Genomic DNA, 27,532 nt, shown 5'->3' with positions numbered 1-27,532 from the left:
AATTGATTTTTTTATTATCTCAAGTTTTATTCTCTTCTTTCCCCATATGAGCTTGGGTAATTGGAAGTTAGTTATCTTTATTTTCTTTGTGTCTAAGCAGGAATTCATTTGTTAAAATTTCCATTTTGATAATTAGATTACATATTTGGGCCAATAATCTCAATGTGGTAGCAAATAATCATATATAGATCAGAGACCCCACAAAAACCATACGAGGCTATTTGATTTGGGTTTTATTCAGAGGCAGTTAAGACCACTGTATGCCCGTCATTGTCCAGTTATGTCCATTATTTTTTTATTTTATTCCTATCCATTTGGGAAGAATGTTTTCATATTGGCATTTTAAAGAATTTTCTTATGTCATCAATTTAATTTGTATGTGCAGTAATAGATTCTGTCTTTGATACTTCAGGAATTCGGGTCTTAGTTCAGACTGCTTGAATGGGTGAGGTGGGTGAAGGGGAAGAAAACTAATGTTTGCTTTTTAGTGTTTCTGGCCAATTAATTAGAACATTCCTCTTCCCTAAAAAAAAATATGTAGTCTGGAAATCTAAAGTAAGAATGAATTCCATATATGTCCAGTTTGTAAAATATTTATGCCAAATGAGATGATTTGACACTTTTTTGTCTGATATAGACAACTCTGGTAAGAGCATTTGTTACCTACATAGTTGTGTTCATTGGCTCCCAAAAGTCATACAAAGTGACCCAAAAGACAGTTCTTTTACTCTTCTGCTTGAACAGGAAGTCAGCCATGAATATTATATCATTTGAGAGACACTTTGGTACAAACTTGCATTTGAAAGAGACAACTTTGAAGTATACAGGAACAAATAAGCAAATAATTTTATGAACTAATATGATTAGTAAATACAAAGGGTGTGTTCCACATGCAGGCTGAACTCTGTTTTGTTTGGCTTATATATTGCTTTATAAAAAACTAAAAGCTAAAAATGAGAAGATCTGACACTACCTGCATTGTCTGCTTTACCTCTCCTCCCATAGACAGTCTACTGGAGGTAAGTTAAGGCCGCTCCCTTTTGATCAGGCATGTAGTCTTCAGTTTGTCTTTGTCCTCCTCATTATGTGTCCATCATAGCCAGCAAATTATTAGACTCAAAGATTTTACCTGCTTTCAGAGGAATGAATGAAAGGGAAATTGGCTGTCTTTTTCCCTTATTGGTAGTAAGAGGTGTTAATGGCGATCCACTATCTCAATCAAATAAATGAGATTAAAATAATAATTTTTGTTTTATCACAGTTTTCTATCAATTGAGATTTTTGAGTTTTAGTTTGGGTGTGTTTTTTCTATTTGCCCAGGTGACTTTTGAACATGAAATGAAGATGGTTCTGGTAGTAGCACTTAGGCTGTGACCCTTCTCATTGAATGTATTCGTTACTTTCAATAGGAAATCCCTCTCCCCCAAATTGGTGGATAATAATTAATTCTGGAGCTTTTACTCCTAAAGTGAAAAGAGTTGCTCAGGATTACAAATTAAGTGACTCTGAGTAAGATGGAATTTTAATATCTTGTACTTATAAAAAAGCTATTTCAAAATCTCTTTTTTAATTTGAGTGCTTATTAAACTGTGATTTAAAATGGCATTATTTGAAGTTAAAATTATTGAGAAATGTTAGTCTATTCTGTATCATGAAGAAATTTAGCCCTTTAGTGCCTTGCTTGTCAATAAAATGTATTTCAATGTATTTTTAGTACAGAATAGTAATGACTGATTTTATAACATTACTGTTCCAAAATCTTCACTAGAATGGAAAAATGTGTGCTTTTGCTGTTTTAGTAAACAAGAGCTCTCTGGGGTTTGTTTCTTCTTTAAGGTCTATATGCCTTTGGGTGTTACGTGCTCAGAGATGGTACATGGGAACTGATTCTAATTCTCTTCCCTCCAGGTCCATCATGCAGATGTGTACAGGGATCAGATCTGGCACGCTTGCTCCAATTTTTCAGTTCTTTTCTTTCCCAAAATTTCTCACATTAAGGCTGCTGAATTTTGTGTTTTGTTCTTTCAGTTACTGTATTACTGTGATGCATCTTGAAGCCAATTTGGGAATTTGACTTTTATTATTTGTTTTATTACTTTTTGTTCGTTTTATTCATTGATAGTGTTGGAGTTTTAAATGTTTACAAAAACAAAAGGATGAATTTCTAAGTCCCAAGTTAATGGTTAATTTAGATTCAGTCCTTCAGTGAAAATGGTACAGTATTTACAGAAGGATCACCAAGCTGTTACTGGGGAGAGCTATGAATGGGTCTCCTGTTCCTTGATAGGAGTATAGCTGTACGGCTAAATCCTTTGATTTTTCAAAATGTGAAGGCTGAGTAAGGGAGTCTTGTAAGATGTGGATATTGAGACTGAGCCACATTTTAGAATTTGTTATATTCAGGAGGCCTTTTAGAGACATTATTTGAAAGAAATCACATGATATTTGACTTACACATGTATAAAGTCAAATTTCCACCCCTTTATGGCTTCTTCCTTTATAATTTTTGTTGGAGTTCCCCTTTTTATATTATGTAGTGATAGGTATTTTTATTGTTTTTATAATATTTGAATCTCTATTAATATTAGTTCTCTGATCTTTCCCTATGAAACTAGACTTTTTTTTTTCTAAGATTTATTTGGGAGAGAGAGCGAGCGAGCGAGCACTTGGGGGCAAGGGGCAGAGGAAGAGGGAGAGAGTATCTTAAGCAGACTCTGGGTTGAGCTTGGAGCCAGAGGCGGGACTCAATCTAATGACCATGAGATTAGGACCTGAGCTGAAACCAAGAGTCAGCTTAACCGACTGTGCCACCCAGGTGCCCCTAGATATATTCTTCTTTAATATATTGTGGAGCTCACTGATCTGAGTTTCCCTGGTTGTCCCTTTTTGTGTATGTTGATAAAATTGACTAGGGAATCCGGAAATTGATTTGCACAGATACTGGCTTATGTTTGTGAGAAGATCGTTTTTCTCACATTAGCAATTGTTGTTAAATAAAAGTTGTATGTTGTAATGAAAAGACTGATGAACTGGGAGTCAGGAGGTATTCTTGTTTTAACTTGTGTCATTTCAGTTTCTATTTTTGGGAAGTTCTGTTAACATCTTTGGGCCTTCTTTTCCTCGTCTGTAGAACTGAAGAGGTAAATTTTGATTATTTTAAAGATTTATTTCAGATCATCTCACTTCCTATGATCTTTTAAATTTTAAAGACTTGCCTTTCTAGAAGAACAAAGTATTTTATTAGTCATTGCATACTATTTCCACATTGTGTAGGAATTTTGAAAGTTGTGTTTTTGTAATTACTCAATCAGCATTTAAGGTAATATCTTTTTGTGTACTGTTGCTTTCTAGAAATCCATCTCAACCTGTACTCCTATCTCATTTCTTCTCCATTTTCCAGCCAGAATATTCCATGATTATTACCTCTAAAATGCGCTTCACCCTTTTTACTTTTATGTTGTTGCTCATACTGTCCCCTTTTGTGCACTCTTTCCCATCCCCTAGCCACTTTGAGCCCCTGTAATGTGTCGTTTACAATTATTTTGGCCTTGCATGTTAACTGTTTATATATTTATTGTGTTGTGCTGTTTATGAGGTGGTGAACTCCTTGAAGGCAGGTATTTAATTTTCATCATTTTACTAATCTTATTACTGACTCACATAGTATTTTTCACACAAATAGGGACTTAATATTTCTAAACCTGAATTTGTAAGATGATTAATGACATATAGTCAGTGGTTAGGACCAATGAAAATTTAACAACATAATAAGGAAATTAACAGCCATTTTGAATTTAAGCAGTGTTTTAACTATCCATGCTGACTGTAGACATTTGTATTCCTTGGTCTCTTACGTACTATTATTACTGTCTCCTCTCCGTTCATTCTTACTGACTCATGTACATACTTATCACTTCTATTTGTTCTCTGTAACCGGGTTAACTACTTGCCTTCTTTTATCATTGTAGTTTAGCACTGCCATGGTCTTAAACTCAATACTGTGTAATTTTTTTAAATACATTCTTGCTTTGGTCTTGTTCTTAGGCTTATCAACTTTAATCTCTTATTGTTCTTTTGCATTCTTCAATTTACATTGTATTTGCTCCTTCATTTTTGAGAAATTATTCAATCTCTGTTTCTTAAAGGCACACGTTCTTTGGTTGTTGTCTCCAGGTAGAGGTTACATTGGTAAGCGTCTTAGAATCTGTCTGATGTTGGGGATTGATGGTGGAATTGCTGGCCATCGGGAATGAGCTTGAATTAGTTCTGTCAGACCAACACTTCTGTATCTTTTAAGTGGGAGAATGTCTACAACGGCAATGCTGGCACCAGCCCTCTGGTTAAAGGAGTTGATACTGATTATAAAAGGTGTGAAATGGGGGGTGCCTGGCTGACTCAGTTGGTAGAGTGTGGGATTCTTGATCTCAGTTGGGGTCATGAGTTTGAGCCCTACATTGGATGTAGAGATTACTTAAAATCTTTTAAAAAAGGGTAAAAGATGTGAGATGTTAATGGGCATTTGTACAGGTGGACTTTTGGGGGGATGATACCTGAATTCTAGAATTTATCAAAGAATTTAAAAATGTCTGAATTGGGCATGAATGGTGGGTAGAAATGATTCTCTCCCTGGACTCAATAATCTTTTTACTCTTAAATTAATTATTGTCTGCAACAAATGTGTGGTTGGTTTAGACTGAATAAAAGATCAAAAGGCATTAAGATAATGAGTAAAAAAAAAACTGCAAAGAGAACAGGAAAAGCTAAAAAGTTGCCCATTTTTGTGTCACTTTGAGTCAGTAATATTTACTCAAGTGTTCTCAGGAATGTTACGTCCAAGAAAGGGGACTTGAGAAGATAATATGAGAAAGTAGCGGACAGAGGAAATTGTCAGAGATTAAGTTTAAATCTATGTTGTTTTTAGTTCTATTTTTATAGTACATCTCAAGTCTCTAAGAACTTCTGTATTAACAAATACTGAGTCAGATATTATATTTGCATAATAGTAAGAGTAGCTCATACATCCATTAAGAAGTATTTTGATATTTAAATAGCTTTTCTCAGAAAGCATATGGATAATTTTATTGACACAACATCCCTTTAAGGATACAAAAGAGGGAAAATATGCATCGCTCATTCTGTCCTATCAGAGATGATAAATAAACAGGGAATATCCAGAGCTCTTTCCTTAGTATTTATAGTAGAAGCTTTTTTAGTACAGAACAAAATTGCATGTTGACTTAAGAATATAATTTTGGTTAATTTTGATTTTAGGAAATATTAAGCCATTTATTTTATTTTAACAGGTATCTTTCAGATGAAGGCATTGAAGCTTGCACAAGTTCTCCTGACAAAGTCAATATAAATGACATCATCCTGATTGCTCTCAATGTAGGTTTTGTTTATTAACTTATAAACATTTTAAATCTAGAAGCTTTCATGAAAAATGTCTTACAGAATAAACTGGGTCTTAAGTAATACGGAGGACATCTTTTGTTTTTACTGTGTATTTTAAGTTGCAGTGATGTTTGTTGAATTCGGTAATCTCTTATCAGCCCAATTTTTAGAAATACATGTTTCTTATAACATCTATTATACAGAATCCAACAAAAAAGGAAAAAAAAACACAATTAAAATTCCCATTTCCCCCCAGTGATTAGTTATAGAATTTCATAACATTTACAGTAGATATATAATAGCAGAAAATACTGATCATATTTATTAAAACAAATCACTTCATTAACATAGGAACTCCAGCTAGGTTATAGCTTTTTGACAGTTGTATCAAAATAACTTTTCCTGTTGATAAAAGTAATGTATATTGTGGAACACTTCACAAGACAAAAGTAAAATAAGGATATTAAGGCTGTCCATAATTATAGTTATGTTGTGTATATATTTCTTTCCAGTCTCTCTCCTTCCACCTATCTCTATAGCTGTATGTTTTCCATAATTGGGATTGGCTTTTGGATTTTATTGAAGAGTTATAAAAATTGTTTGAAATTTAGGTGTAAGTAAATGAATATTCTTTTTTCAACCTTGCAGTTACCCCATTGGAAGTATTTTCATATTATCTTTATAGTAACACTCTATTAAATTTATTATTTAATCTATTGAATTAAATTTATACATTATGATACGTAGTCAGCAAAACCCATAAGAGAATTACTTATTCTCTTATGAATAAGAGAATGACAGATCCATCATATCACTGCAACATAGGTATAACGTGAAGCAGAAATGGCAGCAACTGATAAGAACATTTAAAATATAAATACATAGCTGTATACTTTTTCTTTTCACATTACTTTAATTTATATATAGTTAAATGGACTTAAACAGATCAAATTTATGTTTTGAATCCTGTCATTTTTTCAGCTTCTTTGAATTTTATTTAGTAAAACTAACAAGATCATTTATCGTTTCTGAGCTAAGAATGTAGGTTTTTAATGAAACACTAAAATTTTTTAAAGTAAGCTTTGGAAATTATGCATGTTGTCTATGACTACAAATGGAAATATTCCCTATACACTTTAACTTTTTTTGACTTGCAGCCTGATAAGTGATTTCTGCTTTCAAAAAATATTGAAAGAACTCCATTAATTAAAAAAAAAATTCTAAAGTTGACGAGGAAGAGATTTTGTGACAATCTTCTGCTCTTCTTTTTCTTATTTATATACTTAGCTATAATTTGGTGCGAAGCTTTAAATAAATCAAGATGAAGTATTTGTCCTATGTACGTAAGAGGTACATAAGGACCATTATTTTATGAATTAATTTGTCTTTATAATTTTCTCTGAAATACATAGTTGAATACTCCAATCCAAGCTATCGTGCCATACAATAGGAAAAAGAAATGGTTTTAATTAGGATGAAGTCTACACCAGACAGATAATTTACTTTTCAAGGTTATCACATTTAAATAAAGTCAGACATTTGTAGTATTTCTGTTGATTTTTTTTTTTAACTTTTGAAAGACTAGGGGCTATTAGTCACTAGTTGAAAATGACTTGTATTATTGATTCTTATTATATATAACTTATTACATATTGGGAGAATAATCCATGCATAAGCTTTCTTGTGTCACCCTCCTCCTGTGTGGGACACACTGAACTTATTCCTTTATCTAGCAATGAAAATGCAATAATATATGTATAGGTTTTCCCCGCTATCCAAAAGTAGAGCATTCCTAGGGCATTCCTAGGGCACTGCTATCCAAAAGTAGAGCATTCCTGGTGACTCAGTCGGTTGAGCATCTGACTTGATTTCGGCGCTGGGTGTGGAGCCTGCCTAAGATTCTCTTTCTCCTTCTCCTTCAATCCCTCCATACCTTCCCCTCCAGCTCATGTGTGTGCTCTCTCTCTCTCTCTCAAAAAAGTTAAATTTAATTAAAAAAAAAAAGTGTAGGGTATTCCTGTGAAAACTTTTGTAAGCCAAAATGGTGTAAAATGAAGAAGTAATTACCATTAATTTATATGGAAAGATTTTAGAGCATTCCCAGGCCTAAAAAGTAACCTCTCAGGTCTTTCTGATACTTTAGGGCATATCTTGCTAAAGGATGCATGAAATAAATCAAGAGAAAGCACAGATGCTCACAACACAGTTCAAAGCTGTTGCAGCTTGATGCTGAGATGCTGAGTATAGTTCTAGGGAAGATGCTTGGCAGTGCCCTTCTCGCTGTTTGGGGTGTATTCTGTTTCTATAAAGGCTCACTGTAACACAATGGCTGAACACTATTTCTGCTTTTCTCCTTTTCCAGTAAAATGAAAATCTTCGAATTTCTTTCAGTTAGTGAAAACTCACGTAGGTTTTTTTGTAAGAGCAAAGTGGCCTAATATGAACTTTTGAAAAGCAAGGGTAACTGTACAGTGTTTCTGCCCACAGAAGTCCCCTAGAGACTAGCACCCAAGGCATTTATTGGTCTGCTTATAAAGGTACTCTCTGCCTAAATGAACAGTTCTAAGACTCCTCCCCCCAAAGCAGGTGTTCACCATAAATCACATTGTTTATACAAATCGTCTAAGCAGTGAACCACATTTACAGTTAGGAAGTGGTTCAAGTGCAAGTTCCCACATGCCAGCCTAGGGCCAACCTTGTAAAAGCAGACCCTTCTAAAAAGAGCAGCCTCTCAGCTGCTATGTAACTCATTTCTGTATAAATTTTTATGTTGAAAGGAGGGTTCTTAATTTTTTACTCTGTAGAATGGGGAGTAAGAATATTAAGAAGTGACGTTAAAAGCCAGCATGCAGTTTTGGGCCCAAATACCTGAATTATTCAGAGGTAAATTAAGTGATAGCTTGGTCTTAAATTACTGAATACCATGTATTAGTAAAAATTTAAAAGTAGATTTTTAAAAATTTCTTTTAAGATTCTGTATAATATAAAATGATTTGCCAAATAGCTATTCCATTGAACTTAATCAAATAAATAGTCAGGAATCTTTTGTATGTGTGCACATGTGCATGTGTACTTATAGATTAAATATTTCTCCTGCATAATTTTTTATGTCCGATATAAATGTATTTTTGGACCCAGTTTTACTAGTGATACTGATATAATGGCATCTGAATCATAAAATTGCCTTTGCAGAACTTATAAATTGATTTTGATTTTATGATGTTTAAGATTTGGTAAGTCATTTTCATCTTGCTAAAAGAATAATGAAATAATATTCATTATATGTGTGTATAGCACTTTGAAAGTTATGTAAACTTTGAATATATTGTCTCCCTTTAGCCTGATAACAACTTTATGAAATAGGCTTGGTGATATTTTTTCCATTTTATAGAGGAATAAATTAGCTGGATTTAGAGAATATGGGGCAGTGTCCATGGTCCTATTAGTTAATTACAGTTTGTAATGACTTAGAGTTTAGGATTTTAGTATAGTGCTTTTTTGACGTTATATTGATGCCCCATTTTTAGTTTAGTTTAGTTTAGTTTAGTTTAAATTAAATTTCATAATTATTGCTAAAAACTAGAAATGAGGGACCGTGGTATATCATAAAATTTGTATATTTTCTGTTTTACATACATATTTAAATATTTCAGCCTTTGAGTGACTTCAGAATAATTCCTTTATTTTTATGAACTGTTCGTTGTATTACTGACTTGATTATTCATGTTCAGATGATAACAAAATGTATATCTTATATTCAGTAAAATAACATGATAACATTCATTAAGTGCTTATTACTCTTTGCAATTCATTGTACCAAGTACTTCATGTGTATTAACATTAGGAATAAAACAACCCTAATATACAGAAGGTCAATATAAGAAAATATTTTTTTCCCATCTGTTACTTAGTATTTTCAAAGTGAAAAGGCATGCATCTCGAGGTATGCTTTATCATTCTTTCACTCTGTTATTGGATGGAGGCTGCAAAGATGATAAAGCTAACACATTGTTACACAAGTGTTTTGGATTTGGGGCTTAGTTTGCCTGGCAGTTCCACTTGGTGAGTTTTAGCTTAGGAGTGACCCTTGCATTACATTAGGAAATAAAAAATGAATTATGGTAGTAAAAGACTGAAAAGATCTGTGGGGATTGTATAATTTATATGCTCATTTCTTAAGCTGACCACGTACTGGTATTTCAAATAAGAGGACATTCTATTATTGTAGGTGATGAAAGAAGACTATCCTACTTCTCTCCATGTCTTCCTTTTATGTTACAGTAATTTTAATCATCCAGTGTTTTCCCCTTAAGTCTAACATGAATTTTTGCCTTACAGTTTTTGTGATTAAATGCACTCTAAATCTATTTTCTTTTATTTTGCTCTTAAGGAGATGAAAAGCTCTTGTTATATTTTAAGGAAGAACAGAACAGTATAAATTTAGTTATCAGTCTAACCTCATAGTCTCAGTCATTGAGAAAATTTCTTAGCTTAACTAATTAGGCCTTCTTCATGAGTATTGATTTTCCTCTGAGCAAATTTCTTATCGTTTCTTTAGTTTTTACTCCTAAAGAGGACAATATCCTTGAAAGTTCTGCTTTTTTGTAAATTGTATAGTTGAAGTTTTGTTTTAATATCTCAGAAATGCTGTAACTTTATCTTAGTTCTTAATGTTTTCCTTTTTATGTTTTGCTTTGCTTTGCTGAGAAATATGTACTTCTGCACTTTCATATAGTCAGTCATTTGTTCACTAACTTTGATTTCTGTAATTTCAGCAAATGATATAGATCTTTACTACAATAGTCTTCCTATCCTTGCTGCTGCAGTGGTATTATTCCCTAGGATATTTGTATGTTATATAGCTTTGTTACGGGTATCACAGCCAGTAGAATCATGTGTTTTCATGACTCTTTATATGAATGTTATGTAGGATTCAGTTATCAAAAATGTATTCTGTTTATGTACTTAAAAGTAGTCACTTGGTTTGGGTTTGGGGCATTAATTTTTTTAGTAAGGCTACAGTTTAAAATCAAGTATTAGGTTTTAATAGAGAAGATTTAGTAAGTTAAGTTATCAAAAGGAATATAACCAGAATTAAGGCCTTAAACATTACTGTTCAACTTAAGCAGCATATGTGTGGGACTATGTTATTTGAAAAGATCGATTATATGCATAGATCTCATAATCAGCTAAAAGATACTGATTTAAATTTTATTCTACAGGCCTTAAGTAATTTCATCTTTTGTTTATGAGTGAGATTAGATTTAGATTTACTTTTCTCTATAATTAGATTTTAATAATAATATTTTTATTTTAGACAGACTTAAGGACAATTGGCAAGAAATTCCTCCCCAGTGACATCAATGGTGGAAAGGTAGAAAAGGTAAAGAAAAAAATTAACTTCCTAAATTATGCTAACTACAATAAATACGAATTTACTAAATTACTGGAATTATTTTTTGTCAATAAAGACTGCAACTGCAAAATATTTTAGAAGTGAATGGAACACAGAGTTATCCTTATAGTGACTTCCTATACAAATGGAAAATTATTGACTTGAACTTTTAAACTTTTGGTGACTTTTCAACATTAAAAAAAAAATGTTGGTTTCAGGAACTATAATTATGGCACACTTACATGTGAGACTTACCAGATATTGCTGGAATACAGGACAAGGACCTTTTTGTCCCTTTTAATTTTAGTTACCTATTTCCATGTTTATTTCATGAACTTATTTATATAAAATTATAAGATTGTGAGAGGATATTAGGAGCAATTTGTCAAAGCTGTGCGTTTGGTTATTGCTTTCATTTTGTACTACATATATATATTGGAGCATAATATACATAATATGATAATATGTGTATTATATATGTCATATATATTAGATAATTTCAAGCATACATATGTATATTCATGTTATGAATTTTTTCAGTCATCTTTTTAAAATCCAGGGATATAATTTTTAGATGACAACTACTCAGTCTTTCATTCCTTTTTTATTTATATTCAATTTCTTCTTTTTATTTGAAAATACATGTGAATTTTGTCAGCCAAGAATTTTATGTGCTATTGATCACTTTTTGAATTATTAAAGAACATCGTTGTCTACAATTTAAATAAATACTTTCAGTGTGCATATTTTGTTTTTGGATAAATAATCTTACCATTTTAACACTTCGGTATTTAAAATAGCTATCAGATATTTTAAATTTTAGATAATTGTAAAAGGTCTATAATGTAACAACATTTCTCACATTTTCTGAATATTAATCTGTTTATGTCAATGTTGGTCATATTTTGCTAGAAAAAACCATGAGAATTTCTAATCTACTCTCGTTTTTGAGATAGATACTCAGAGAAGAGGTCCTGTAAACTCCTCAGCAATTCATTTTAATGTTTAACAACACTCTGTGTCAGCAAACTTTAATTATATTTTAATCTAAATTTCTTATGCTGCAACTTAAAGTCCATAATGTCTTCTTGATCTTCCCTCAGGGGAAATGGAGAACATCTGCTTACTTTCCCTTGGGAATCATTCTTCATATACTTGAGGACTTGTAAATGTCATTGCCACAGGTTTCTTTTTGCTAAACCTAGTTATCTTGATTCCTTTGTTTATTCTGTCTCAAATTTTTCATTCAACTCCATTGTTCTCAGAGTTCTCCCTAGTTTCTGTACATCTCTGTTGTTGGTTGTGGTAGTAGTTCTCAGACTTCATTGTACACCAGAATCACAGTGAAACTTGGGTAAAACACAGATGGCCAGCCCCTCCCCTTCTACCTCCTGACTCTCCCAGTTTCTGATTCCATTGAAGTAGGCTAGAGCCCAAGAATCTGTATTTTGGACAAGTTTCCATGGGATATTGATTCTGGTCATCTGGGAAGCACACTTAGCAAGTTTCTGGATTATAGAACCCCAAATTAGGCAGCAATCTTGGATAGGTCTGATAAGTGCAACTGTTCTTTGCAGGAAAAGTGACTAACATCAAAGCAGTAATCCCCTTTGGAGGTAGATTAAAGGAATATAGAGAGGAGTCTTCAAGTTCTCCCGAAAGAGGCCAAAAATAAATGCTCACATGGTGTGTATTATTATTATATTTACTAAGTCTTGGATAATACCATTTTTAGCATTTGGTAATTTGAGAGTGGAAAGGAAGAATGGAGAGCCGATTGATCTGTGATCAGGTAAGAAAGATTGTAGGCCTGTAGTTAGAAGACAGTTAATCCTGGATACATTGAATTTACATCTTTTTTGTTCTAAGACAAATCGGTGCCCTTGAGAAAGGCACTGTCATCTGGAGTTCGAGACTGAAGTCTTAATAATTGCTTTTAGTTATCACTATTAATTTGGGAGAAATAGAATGGCAAAAAATGCAAGTAAATTAATCATTAATTAATATAGTAGTTTCGCTCGGGTTCTTTTCTCTTTCCTTCCATTCTCAGAACATTATTTTGCAGTTTCTATGTTTTCTCCCTAAGGTTGCCCTTGACCTTAATGAACAGCTTTCAGACAAATTTTAAATATGCTAAAGGGGAGTGGAGTGCCTGGGTATCAGTTGGTTGAGTGTCTGACTCTTGATCTCAGCTCAGGTCTTGGTCTCAGGGTCGTGAGTTCAACCCCCCACTCCCAGCATACTTAAAAAAAAAAAAAAGAAAAAAAAAATGTTGAGGGGGAAGATGACTTTTTTCCAGGATTCCAAGCCTAAGCCACGTCTTCCCATAGGCAGTTTATGTTTGAGGTTTAGGCCATAAAGAATGTGAGAGTGGAGGGAGGTGTGGTGGGGAAACCATCTTTTGCGACTTCTTTTCTGAGTGTTTGAGGGCAGGCTTTGCGTTTCTTAGATATTACAAGGTCTTGGAACCTGGTGGCTTATAAGCTAAAAATTGTGGAACAAAGTCATGACAAAAAAGAAGTAAAACTATTCTTTTTACAAAACTGTTTAGTATTTTTCATATTCTTTTTTAGGCTTAATATTTTCCAGTAGTTATTTTCATAGCTTAAGCCTCTGAACCAAAGTACAGAATTATAAAATATAGGTTAACATAAAAATACTTTGTTACCAGTCCAGCTATGTGATGACCTTTTGCATTACTATGGAACCTTAAAAAGGAGGGGCTTTCAGGTCTGTATTTATTTTTTCCTTCTAAGTTTTAAAAATGATAGGTTGTATATGCCTTTTTAAACGTCAAAGTGTGTTTAAACACCTAATTTTACAAATGAAAGGGACAGGCTCAAAGCTTTAGTAGTACCGACGTCAACCACAAGATGGCTTTGCTGCCTTAAAATTCACAGTGAATGCCTTTTCACCATCAGTCTAGAAAATTAGATGTTTTTGAGAAGAAAAATAATTGAAAAAAGTTTTAAGTTATAATTTAAATAAAATTATATCATGTTTTATGTATGTTAATATATTCTGTGGTAAATAATACAATTTGTCAGTGTTCCTTCTGGTGAGTTATTATGATTAAACATGCACTCTTATTTTTCAGAACAATGGATTACTCTGAAACATTGATTTTACTGTGCCTTATTTATAAGTGTTTATTGACAAATATTAATAGAACTTCTGTGGAGTTTAAAAATGACTGCACAAAACAATATGTAGTAGACAAATACTCTTCTGATAACTGAAAAACAAACTGTTGACCTTACTTTTTTTTTTTTTTTTTAATTCTCCCAGAGAACAAAAAGGTAAAAAGGTGAAGGATAGAGGTGTGGAAATAGGCAAATGATACACTAGTAGAAGGGTTACTTTTGACTGGAGGGTCTCACAGTGTGTTCCTCATATTTCACTTGCTGTAATTGCTCTGAACAATTGAATAAGAGAAATTATGTTCTGTGCTATACTTTGATGTATAAATTGATGCTTTTCACAGGGTTTCTCAAATTTGGGAGAACCTATTCAAGATCATGGCTATTTTTCACTTAATAGGCTTTTATAATACCCTGTTTTTAAAACTTCTAAGGAGCAGAAACTTTTAGGTTGTCTTTTAGTAAAGGTACTACCATATTTATGATTGAGAAATTTTCTTTTTACTGCTGTTTATAAATTTTTCTTTTACATTAATTTTGTTGCTCTATGTGAATATGACTTGAAAAATTTGAGCTAGGGATGAGGGACAACCTTTGCAAAGCTGTTTTTTCCAGCATCCCCAGTGCATTTGACTTGCTTTCCTCTTGATCCTTTTTTGGTGCAAGCTTCTGACTTACCAAGGAGAACACCGATTTCCAGCAAACTCTTCTTTTTCTTCTCCTTCTCCTCCTCTTTACTGAACATCTACTCTGCTAGATCCGATGTTAAGCAGTTTTATGCATTATCTTTGTGGTCTTCATAAAAACACTGAAAATAGAAATGATTACTGCCCTCTTTTACTACAGAGATGAAGGAACTCTAACTTTCTTAAAATCTGTCTATGCTGCCAGGCAAACTGCTATTTATTCTGCAAATCCCTACTCATATTCCACTTCTCTCCTAATTTTCTGGACCCCTTTTGAGCAGAATTAATTCTTAAGCATCAATATTTCCATTGCCATTTATACCTATATCTGCTTTTGCTATGTAACAAATTTTGTCATAGTTTTAGAATGTGTAATAGAAAGACGACAGACTTTGGTATAAGACAGATCCGGATCTGAATCCTGATTCTGCCTCTTACTAGCTGAGTGATGTTTGGCAGAGTACATTACCCTCTGCTCTCAGTTCTCATTTAAGATACACAAGTGATCCTATCACACTTTATAGATCTGGAGGTAAATTTAAATTATTGTAAAGACAAATGAAATACTGTGTTCATCAAGGAGTTTTGAATGCGTATTTATGCTAAGTTCAAGAGATGCAGCGATCAACAAGACAGCCCCTGCCTCATTGGAGCACATAACCTAATGAGAGATCAAGAAACTTACGTGTTCATATAGTAAAACAAGTATTATGTCAGAAGTACCTGTGATCAAGGGGCAGCCGTCTCAGCTTGGTGAGGTGGGGAGGTTGCTTTTCTTGCTAGACTATTACTTTTTAGAGATGTGCTTCTCAATGAGGTAGTAGTGGGCAGATTCCCATTTGGGGGCATATTTAAGATCTTAGGATGGGAGAGTGTATGTGTGTATAGGTATATATATATGTGTGGGTGTGTGTATTTGTGTGTATTTGTAGAAATACACACACACCCACACACATGGTATTCAGCATTATTATTTCTATTTGGAAAATTGCAAAAGAATTAAAAACCTACTTTATTGTATAAACTATGAAAAACGGAGCTTGACACAATCTTGGCTGATAACAATACACGGAAGATAAGTATAGTGGACGTTTGTGATTCCTAGAACCTGAGTTCTCTTCCTGTGTGTTTGAGAAGGTCCCATCTTTCGAGTCGTGGTGGTGGAGAAGAAAATGCGGAACACGCCTTTTCTCCTTTGCAGCTCTGCCATGCATATGTACCTCAGCTCTGCTGGTCAGCTGTAGCTGCTATGGACTTGGGCTAATCACTCAAATAAGCAGGAACTGTAGTGAACGCTCTCTGCTAGTAGTAGAGGCTACAGCAAGATTGAGTTTCAAGGGCAATAGCTGTAGCAGTACTGGGGTAAGTGTCCAGGGCCAGTGAGACTGATAGTACAAGCTGTACAGCTCGGTGCTTGCAGTGTGCTGGGTCCAGTTGTTACAGCTCATGAACGCTGTCACCATGTCTTCCTAGTTTAGCATTCAGTGACATCTTCTTGGGAGTTGAAATCAGCCATGGAAGTTGGCAAATGCTACAAATATTAAGGCTGCTTCTCTCCCCTCCCCAACCAAGAACTGTTTTACCAGCACACTACAGCCACTAAGCCAGTTCTATGGTTTGATTATGAGTGTTTTTTCTCTGTGTGTGGGTGGCAGACCTAGTTTTTTAATTCTCCCGACATTTCTGTGAACTACCCAATGTCTTGATTTCAAAATATCATGTAAACTATTTGAACTATTTTAATGTAATATTTGATATATACAAACATATATGTTTTAAAGCGTAGTAATGAAGTGAGCACCTGTGAAGTCTCAGCCTGATAAAAGCACTAGAACATTATAGTACCACTCTGCCTACCTACGTGTCCTACCTATTCCTCCCTCCCACACCAAGAACTGATTGTTGTGAATTTTGAGTTTAAATTTACTTTTAAAAATACTTTAGTTACATATTTAATTATTCCTAAACAATGTGTTTTTGTTTTTAAGCTTTATAAAATGTTAACATATTGTCTGCTGTAATTTGCTTTGATCATTCAGTATTCTATGTCTAATAGGTGTCCATGTGGCATATACCTGTTATTCATTTGTTTTCTCTTTTATATGATACTAAACTGTGTAAATATACCTCAGTTTACTTATTCATTCTCTTGTTGATCGATATTTAAGTGCTTTTCTTTTTCTTTTGTTTTTATAATAGATGCAATACTTCTAGGAACAAATTTGTATATTTTTCCTGATGCATGTATGTAAGAGTTTCTCTGGGGAACATAACCAGGGATTGAATTATGATGTACTAGAGCTAAGCCAGTGTTCAACTTTATAAGATTATGCCAAATTATTTTTTAAAGTAATTGTTCCAAATTTATATTACCTTTAGTAGTATATGTGAGATACCATTAATTTGTATCACTTGTGGCACCTGAAATGATCAAATTTTTCTAATCTTGTGGTTGTAAAATATGTTATTCTTCCTTAGGATATTCTCTCCTTGCCCATCCCCACACCCGTATAAATTTTAGAATCAAATGATAAGTTTCTTAAAATATGTTGGAGTTTTGATTGAAATTGCACTGAATTTGCAGATCAGCTTAAAGATAGTTGATAGCATTGTGATACCATATTATCAGTGAAATGCTTATAAGCTGCCTCTGTGAAGAGAAGAAAAAAGCCCTGATATGTAGCATTTGCTACTTTTTGTAGCAGAAGTGTTACTTCCATGGCTGATTATAAGCTACACCATGAAATCACTGGTGCCGGAATTGGGAAGAAATGTGCATAATAGGCTTTTGTGAACTGGTATGGGCTGCCTCTAGCACACTCCTGGATGTATCTCTTCATTTATTTAGTTTTTCCATAGTTTTATAATTTATTGAAGTTATATAGGTCTTGTATCTTTTGTAAGCTTAATCCTGGAGTATTTGATTTTTGTTGCTATAAATGGTGTTTTTAAAAAATTACTTATTTTTCTCTCTGATAATTGTATATTGATCTTAAATTCTGCTAACTTGTACTTACTATTCTTAATATTATATCTGTATATTCCTTTATGCTTTCTTTATAAATTTGCCTTTTGTTGACATTTCACATGAGTGGAGTCACCATATATACTCTCTTGTATCTGGCTTCTTTAACTTTGTGTAATGTTTTTGACGTTAATATATAAGTAGTTTGTTTCTGCTTTTTTTTTATTTTTATTTTTTCCAATATAAACATATATATATATTTATTTTTATAATAATTTTTTATTTTGTTATGTTAGTCACCATACAGTACATCCGTAGTTTTTGGTGTAGTGTTCCATGATTCATTATTTGCGTGTAACACCCAGTGCTCCATGCATTATGTGCCCTCCTTAATACCCATCACAGGCCTATCCCAATCCCCCACCCCCCTCCCCTCTGAAGCCCTCAGTTTGTTTCCCAGAATCCATAGTCTCTCATGGTTCATTCCCCCTTCTGTTTATCCCCCCTTCATTCTTCCCTTCTCCTACCCATCTTCCTGCTATTTCTTATGTTCCATAAATGAGTGAAACCATATGATAATTGTCTTTCTCTGCTTGACTTATTTCACTTAGCATCATCTCCTCCAGTCCCGTCCATGTTGATGCTAATATTGGGTAATGTTCTTTCTGATGGCTGAGTAATATTCCATTGTATATACGGACCACATCTTCTTAATCCAGTCATCTGTTGAGGGGCATGTCGGCTCCTTCCACAATTTAGCTATTGTGGACAATGCTGCTGTGAACATTGGGGTACATGTGGCCCTTCTCTTCATTACATCTGTATCTTTGGGGTAAATACCCAGTAGTGCAATTACTGGATCATAGGGTAGCTCTATTTCTAACTTTCTAAGGGATCTCCACACTGTTTCCCGAAGTGGCAGTACCAACTTGCATTCCCACCAACAGTGTAAGAGGGATCCCCTTTCTCCACATCCTCTCCAACATTTGTTGTTTCTTCTCTTGTCATTTTTTGCCATTCTAACTGGCGTAAGGTGGTATCTCAAGGTGGTTTTGATTTGAATTTCCCTGATGGCTAATGATTTTGAACATTTTTTCATGTGTCTGTTAGCCATTTGTATGTCTTCATTGGAAAAGTGTCTGTTCATATCTTCTGCCCATTTTTTGATTTTATTATTTGTTTCTCGTGTATTGAGTTTGAGAAGTTATTTGTAGATCTTGGATACCAGTCTTTTATCTGTAGTGTCATTTGCAAATATCTTCTCCCATTCCATGGGCTGCCTCTTAGTTTTTTTGACTGTTTCCTTGGCTGTGCAGAAGCTTTTGATCTTGATGAAGTCCCACAAGTTCATTTTATCTTTTGTTTCTCTTCCCTTTGGAGATGTGTCATGAAAAAAGTTCCTGTGGCCGATGTCAGAGAGGTTACAGCCTGTGTTCTCCTCTATGATTTTGATGGATCCTGTCTCACATAGAGGTCTTTCATCCATTTGGAGATTATCTTTGTGTATGGTGTGAGATAGTGGTCAAGTTTCATTCTTTTGCATGTAGCTGTCCAATTTTCCCAGCACCATTTATTGAAGAGACTGTCTTTTTTCCACTGGATGTTTTTTCCTGCTTTGTCAAAGATTAGTTGCCCAAAGAGCTGAGGGTCCATTTCTGGGTTCTCTATTCTGTTCCATTGGTCTATGTGTCTGTTTTTGTGTCAGTACCATGCTGTCTTTGTGAACACAGCTTTGTAGTATAACTTGAAATCAGGCAATGTGATGCCCCCAGCTTTGTTTTTCCTTTCCAACAATTCCTTGGCGATTTGGGACCTTTTCTGGTTCCACACAAATTTAAGGGCTGTTTTTTCCAGTTCTTTGAAAAACGTCATTGGTATTTTGATCGGGATAGCATTGAAAATATAGATTGCTCTGGGTAGCATGGACATTTTAACTATGTTTATTCTTCTGATCCATGAGCATGGAATAATTTTCCATCTTTTTGTGTCTTCTTCAATGTCTTTCAAGAGTGATTTGTAGTTTCTAGAATATAGATCCTTTACGTCTTTGGTTAAGTTAATTCCGAGATAACGTATGAGTTTTGGTGCTATTGTAAATGGAATGGATTCCCTAATTTCTCTTTCTTCAGTCTCATTGTTTGTGTATAGAAATGCAACTGATTTCTGAACGTTGATTTTGTATCCCGCCACATTACTGAATTGCTCTATAAGTTCTAATAATTTGGGTGTGTAGTCTTTTGGATTTTCCATATAGAGTATCATGTCATTTACGAAGAGAGACAGTTTGACTTCTTCTTTGCCGATTTGATTACCTTTTATTCCTTTTTGTTGTCTGATTGCTGTTGCAAGGACTTCTAGTACTATGTTGAATTAATAATGGCGAGAGTGGGCATCCTTGTCGTGTTCCTGATCTTAAGGGAAAGGCTTTCAGCTTTTCCCCATTGAGAATGATGTTCACTGTAGGCTTTTCATAGATGGTTTTTATGAATTTAAGAAATGTACCCTCTATCCCTACACTCTGAAAGGTTTTAATCAGGAAAGGATGCTGTATTTTGTCAAATGCTTTTTCTGCATCAATTGAAAGGATCATATGGTTCCTGAGTCTTTTCTTGTTGATATGATCTATCACACTGATGGATTTGCAAATGGTGAACCACCCTTGCATCCCAGGGATGAATCCCACTTGGTCATGATGGATAATCCTTTTAACGTACTGTTGGATCCTATTAGCTAATATCTTGTTGAGAATTTTGGTGTCCATATTCATCAGGGAAATCAGTCTGTAATTCTCCTTTTTGATGGGATCTTTGCCTGGTTTGGGGATCAAGGTAATACTGGCCTCATAGAATGAGTTTGGTAGTTTTCCTTCTGTTTCCATTTTTTGAAACAGCTTCAGGAGAATAGGTATTATTTCTTCTTTGAGTGTTGGGTAGAATTCTCTGGGGAATCCGTCAGGCCCTGGACTCTTGTTTTTGGGGAGGTTTTTGATCACTGCTTCAATCTTTTCATAATTAATCAGTCTGTTTAAATAATCAATTTCTTTCTGTTTCAGTCTTGGTAGTTTATAGGTTTCCAGGAAGGCATCCATTTTTTCCAGGTTGTTTAATTTATTGGCATAAAGTTGTTGATAAAAGTTTTAATGATCCTTCCTATTTCATTGGTGTTGGTCATGATCTCTCCCTTTTCATTCATAATTTTATTAATTTGGGTCCCTTCTCTGTTCCTTTGAATAAGTCTGGCCAGTGGTTTATCGATCTTATTTATTCTTTCAAAGAAGCAGCTTCTGGTTTTGTTGATCTGCTCTACTGTGCTCCTGGTTTCTAATTCATTGATCTTTTTTTTAATCTCGATCAACTGCCTTCTGGTGCGTGGGTTAGGCCTGTTCTCTGTTCCAGCTCCAGCTTCTTGAGGTGAGAGTATAAAAACTGCATTTTAGATTTTTCTATTCTTTTGAGTGAGGCTTGGATGGCTATGTATTTTCCCCTTAGGACTGCCTTTGCAGCATCCCATAGGTTTTGGACCGATGTGTTTTCATTTTCATTGGTCTTCAAAAATTGTTTAAACTGATTTTTAATTTCCTGGTTTACCCAATCATTCTTGAGCAGGATGGTTCTTAGTTTCTAAGTGTTGAGTTTCTTCCAAATTTTTCCTTGTGATTGAGTTCCACTTTCAAAGCGTTGTGGTCTGAAAATATGCAGGGAATAATCCCAGTCTTTTGGTATCGGTTGAGACCTGTTTTGTGACCCAGTATATGGTCTATTCTCGAGAACGTTCCATGTGCATTCGAAAGGAATGAGTATTCTGTTGTTCTAGGGTATAGAGTTCTGTATGTATCTATGAGGTCCATCTGGTCCAGTATATCATTCAAAGCTCTTATTTGTTGATTTTCTGCTTAGGTGATCTGTCTATTGCTGAGAGTGGAGTGTTGAGATCCCCTACTAATAACGTATTATTATCTGTATGTCTCTTTATTCTGGTTAAGAGTTGGCTTGTGTATCTAGCTCCTCCCCTGTTGGGGGCACAAGTATTTATAATTGTCATATCCATTTGTTGGATACATCCTTTAAGAATAGTATAGTGTCCTTTTGTATCTCTAACTACAGTCTTTAGTTTAAAATCTAATCTGTCTGATATGAGAATTGCTACCCCAGCTTTCTTTTGAGGTCCATTGGCATGAAAAATTGTTCTCCATCCCTTCACTTTCAGTCTGGATGTATCTTTAGGTTCAAAATGAGTCTCTTGTAGACAGCAAATGGATGGGTCATGTCTTTTTATCCAATCTGCAACCCTGTGGCGTTTTATGGGAGGGTTTAGGCCGTTCACATTGAGAGTGATTATTGAGAGATATGATTTTAATGATGTCCTGTTGCCTGTGAAGTCTTTGTTTCTATAGATTGTAAATTTCTGTTCTGTATCACTCTTGGGGTCTTTTTACTTTTATAGAACCCCCCTTAATATTTCTTGTAGGGCTGGCTTGGTGGTCACATATTCCTTCAGTTTCTGCCGGTCTTGGAAGGTCCTTGTCTCTCCATCAATTCTGAATGACAGCCTTGCTGGATAAAGGATCCTTGGCTGCATGTTCTTCTCAGTTAGAGCTCTGAAAATACCTTGCCAACCTTTCCTGGTTTGCCAGGTTTCTGTAGACAGGTCTGACATTATTCTGATGTTTTTCCCTCTGTACGTAAGGATTTTCTTCACCCTGGCCGCTTTCAAGACTGTATCCTTGGATCTAATATTTGCGAATTGCACTATGATGTGATGTGGTGTAGGTCTGTTCTCATTGATCTTGGGAGGGGTCCTCTCTGCCTCTTGGACACAAGTGCTTGTTTCCTTTGCCTGATTAGGGAAGTTCTCAGCTACAATTTGTTCAAATATCTCTTCTAGACCTCTCTCTTTCTCCATCCCCTTGGGGATACCAATGATTCTGATATTGGAACGTTTCATTGAGTCAGTAATCTCCCGTAATCTACATTCTTGAGATTGGATTTTTTTGAGCCAAGTTTCCATTTTTACTTTCTCTCCTACCATCCCATCTTCTGATTCACTAATTCGTTCTTCTGCCTCATTTACCGGCCGTCAGAGCATCTAGTTTAGACTGCATTTGATTCATAGCATTTTTAATTTCTGCCAGATTCGCTCTCATTTCTGCCCTTAGAGAGTCTATATTCTCATTAATATTTTCATTAATATTTTTTTCAAGCCTACACATCGTCTTGACCGTTGTTACTCTGAACTCCATTTCTGACAATTTGGTTATATCCATATCCATTAGTTCTGTGGCAGAGACCACAGACTCTGTAGCTTTTCTTTGTTGGGGGGGATTTCTCTTCCTCGTCATTCTGATAAGGAGAGGTTGCGGGGATGCCCAGAGCCCAAATTATTGACTAGGACCCAAGCAATGTGCACTTGTTTTATAGGGACCTTAGGGTTGTGGGCTTCTTGATTTTTCAGCCTGCCTTCTGGGGGAGGGGCCTGCTGCGCTGATACTCAGGCAACCCTGTTTGGGTAGAGTTGCCCCATCCTCTGCAAGGGGGGATGGGGATGGGCACAATGTGAACTGGTATTTTTGGGCTTTTGTTCTCTGGTGGCTTTCCCTGGCAGTTTTCTGTGACTCTTCTGAGAGTCAGAGCAGCAGTGGCCGTATCCTAGCCTCTGTCTCAGAACAGAGAGATCGCAGTCTGCTCTTCACTGAGCTCTCCTGGCCACTAACTCTGTTTCTGTCGGTGCTGCTAAGAACCCCGCAGCATCCTGGGATGTGCACCCCACAGCCACTCTCCCAGCCCTCGCTTCCAGGGCTGGCACGTCTCTGTCCTTTGTGCTTCTAACACCGCCAGCGCCCCAGGTTCCTGCATGGCCTCCTGAGCTCTCTTTTTCAGTGTGGTTCGCGTGTGCTCCGAATCTCCAGTTTTCAGTCTTCCCGGTTTCACTCTAGTTCGAGTGTGCACTCCAGAGCTTCCGTTTTCAGTTTGGTCTCACGTGTGCGCTCCCAAGTTCTCAGTATCAGTCCAGTTCCAGTGAGCGCTCCGGAGCTCCGGTTTTCAGTCTGGTCTCACTCACGTTCCCAGGCTCACTGTCTCAGTCTGCTTTCTCCGCGGCTACCGGTCCACGAGTCCGGCCTGCTCCCCAGTGCAGATGGCTACTACTTCCTGGCGCCCAAGCGGGTTGGCTTCCTCCCCCTTCCATTTATCTTCCAATATCTGTGCGCGGATTCACGGCTCCCTGCTTCGTACCTCAATACTTAGCACTGGAGATGTTTGTTTGTAGAGATCCAGATGTATCTTTCTACGCCTCGGGCTGATTTCATGGGTGTTCAGGATGATCTGGTAGATGTCCAGCTCGATTCAGGGGACCAGCTGAAAAAAGGTCCCCTACTTCTCTGCCATCTTTTTCCCTAAACCTGTTTCTGTTTATTGCTGAGTAGTATTCCATTGTATGGATATACCACTTTTTTCTTTTCATTCACCAGTTGGTGGATATTTAGCCTGCTCTGCATAGTTCTTTTTTACTTTTCCACTGCTGATGAAAGTATGTTGATGTTTTTATTAATATTATCTCTTAAATCACTGATTGGCATCTTTACTCTCTGCTTCTTGATCAGTCCTGTTCAGTATCAATTTCATTAGTCTTTGCAGAGAACCAGCACTAGTCTTTGCTAAGCTTGAATTTTGTTTGCTATTTCATTAATTTCTCTTTATTATCTTCTTTCTTCTACCTTATTTGAGCTCAGTCTGTTGTTCTTTTCCTCACTTGTTAGTTTAGCTCATTAATTTTCTTCTTTTCTAATATAAGCTATTAATTTTCTCCCCCTGCTGCTTTAAATATATCAAAGTTTTACACATATTATTTTCATGATCATTCAGTTCTAAACACTTTCCAGTTTATATTAAGATGTATTTGTTGTCTGTTTTAATCATAAAATAATACCCTTTGTCTTTTTGTTACAGATTTCTCATTCAGTTATATTGTGACCAGAGAATTTGGACAGAATGAGAGCTGTATTTGAAATTTCATACTTACATTATAAATTTCAGGCTTACCTTATAGCTTGATATATATTTGTAAATGTTGCATATCTGTTTGAGAAGAATATTTGTTCCCTACTTATTAGGTTCACAAGTCTATATAAATTCTCTAGACCAGGCTTATTATTTTATAGTCTGTTTTTGATAATTTCAAATTCTCCAGGCCTTGGAGACTTAAATTTTTTTTATTTTATTTATTTATTTTTAATGATTCTCATGCTTTGTGGCTTGTTTCCTTATGAGTCTCTTGATACTTTCTTGTGATTTCACGTTTCTTGATCTTTCTATATGGGAATCGTGGGGACCTGAATCAGCAGTGCATTCCTCTAGAAGGGATACATGGAGCTAGTTGGGGTACTACTAACTTACAGTGAGTTGAAGTTTTGGCTAAGGTTATTATTTTTTTGCCTCTTTTCCTCTAGCCCAAAGGTGAGGCTCTCTCAATTGCAGGGTTGTTACTGCTAGAAGCACACACAGATCTTCTCTGGAGGAAAATGTCCACCAAATTGAGATTTACCATAGATGCCTGAATGGATAATGTGAGGAATGTTCTGAAATTTCTAATATTGTATAGATAGTTGTCTTTCATTCTAGTTTTCCTGAGTCTGATATTATCCTTATAATAGTACGGGGTCTGACAAATCACACTTTTTTTCCGCTGTGGTCTTTTCCTGCCCTATCCTCATGTTTATTAAAATAAAATTTTATTAAAATGATATTAAGAGTTGTTTTGAGAGGGCAAAAAAGTAGGATAAGAAAGAGAGCATTATAAATGCTTTTTAGGGCTTGTCCTTCAGGCTTTTAAAGTAGCTAAAGCAGAACCACTATTCTTCCAAGGCAGCTTTCTGGAATCATTTGTCCAGTTGCTTGGATCCTAAGGTAGAGATGTGAATGGTCTAGTCAAAAATTTTTCTAGATATAAGTGAATGAAAAAAATGAACCCTAGGAAATTTTATTGAAGCCACTAGAAATGCTTTGAAAGTTGTGAAAAAGAATGAAATGAATTAAGATTTTAAGTACTTAAAAATACTGTGGAGGATGAAACTTTTTATTCTGTTAATTTTAACTCACTTTGCAATAATATTGGAAAATTTATCAGAACTTAATCATCCTCATTGATTCCTTCATAATTAATATACTTATAGGCCCTGGGTCTAGGGTTGATGGAGAATCTGATGCATATGTTGTTAAGTATTGATGGGGGAAATTTATTTCTCAAGAAAACTGATATTATAAAAAGAAATTGCTAGCAGATATTTCACAGTAAGTATCACAGACTATCTAAATTTAGATAGTTTCTAGGGTCCTAAAGAAAAATCTCAGTTTTCCAGGTGTGATCAGACTGTAGATAACTGGTTCCATGTTGTCCAGTCTTTGGAGAGTCTCATTGATAAACAGGAATGCTATTTAATATAATCAATAAAGTAATAAACAAATAGAGCCATTTAAATCTGGTATTCCATATCAGTTTATATGACTGGTTAGGAGTTCGGATGACAGAGATATCCATCTTTCTAAGGAAAGGAAGGAATGAAGCCTGGCCTTAGATAATATTTCTGGCAAATACTTGGTATCATTTATTATGATGAGAAATCTTTACCTGGAGAGACTATGATGAATTACTCTTACTTATTTAAACTTTTTGCAGTAATTTCTTTTACTTGTTCCTTATTACTCACGCAAAAGAGAAAATCAGACATTAAAGAAATGTTGGGTAGGACGCCTGGGTGGCTCAGTCAGTTAAGCGTCTGACTCTTTATTTTGGCTTATGTCATGATCTCAGGGTTGTGAGATCAAGCCCCACGTTGGGCCCCACGTTGGGCTCCACGCTGGGCTTGGAGCCTGCTTAAGATTCTCTTTCTCTCTACCCCTCTGACTCTCCCCCCACAAAAAAGAAGAAGAAATCTTGGTTAAGATTAATCTTTGTTTTTTATTATTTTCATTTAAAATTTTTATCTTTTTTTACTTTGGGGTTGCCCTTGACACTAGTTGGACACAGATTTTGAGGTTAATTTTCATTCAGTATTGTGGATGCCTTTAGATGATTTTATTTTATTTTTTAAGATTTATTTATTTATTTTAGAGAGAGAGAAAAAGAGAGTGCACAAGCAGGGGAGAGGTAGAGAGAGAGGGGAAAGCAGATTCCCCACTGAGTGTGGAGCCCAAAGCTGAGCTTGAACTCATGACCCTGGGATCCTGACCTGAACCAAAATTGAGCGTTGGATGCTCAACCCACTGAGCCACCTAGTGGCCCCACCTTTAGATGATTTTAGATTCAGGGTTTAAAGTTTCTACTACTGGTGTTTTTTTTAGGTCCCATACTTCTGTATTTTGTTTACTACAGAGTATAATAAACTGAATTCTGTAAACACAATAATGAAAACATTCATTATATCTGTTGGCTTATTTACAGAACATTTCTGAATTGTGGAATCACTGTTATTACGGCTTGATGATTCACATTGAGAAGTGACTATGAAAAGATTTTAGACTCATCTTTTAAGAGTCTAATAAATAGTACCTCCTTTTCCACTTTGCTTTTGAATCAATTGAGTAGTAAAGTATGGGAGATGTGGGCCAAAATATCAACTTTATTATTGATGAAAATTACTTTGAAAGATGTGGTTTAGTGGAGGGGCAAATGGACTCCTGAACCACAAACTTATATACTCCATGGTAGTGTCAATCTAGTGAGGAGACTGAGTAAACACCTCCTCCTTCAGAGCTCCTAACTAGATCCCTAGAAAAAGAAAGGTGAGGATGCGCCCAGTGTGAGCCCAGTATATAAAGTATATTCTTCCCAATCAGATAAGTCGTTCCATGAGCAGGTATATTAGTTTCCTAAGGTTCCTATAACAAATCACCACGAACTTGGTGGCATGAAACTCAGAAATTTATCCTCTCACAGTTCTGTAGGCCAGAAGTCTAAA

At 35.3% G+C, this 27,532-nt stretch overlaps 1 protein-coding gene across 1 annotated transcript in view; it reads left to right on the top strand.

Moving 5' to 3' along the window:
• TDRD3 (tudor domain containing 3) overlaps nt 1-27,532 on the top strand; it is a 163,876-nt gene that overhangs the window by 49,648 nt on the left and 86,696 nt on the right. Inside the window, exons 2-3 of the mRNA XM_087865105.1 lie at nt 5,304-5,388; nt 10,712-10,777. Coding sequence (XP_087721231.1) covers nt 5,304-5,388; nt 10,712-10,777 — 151 coding nt within the window. The remainder of the gene's footprint in view (nt 1-5,303; nt 5,389-10,711; nt 10,778-27,532) is intronic.

The sequence above is a fragment of the Ursus americanus genome, chromosome 10 (assembly GCF_024610735.1).
Source record: "Ursus americanus isolate L20-20 chromosome 10, mUrsAme1.1.p, whole genome shotgun sequence".
Lineage (NCBI taxonomy): Eukaryota > Metazoa > Chordata > Mammalia > Carnivora > Ursidae > Ursus > Ursus americanus.
The sequence above is the reverse complement of the archived record's forward strand: the minus strand, read 5'-3'. Positions and strand labels throughout refer to the sequence as shown.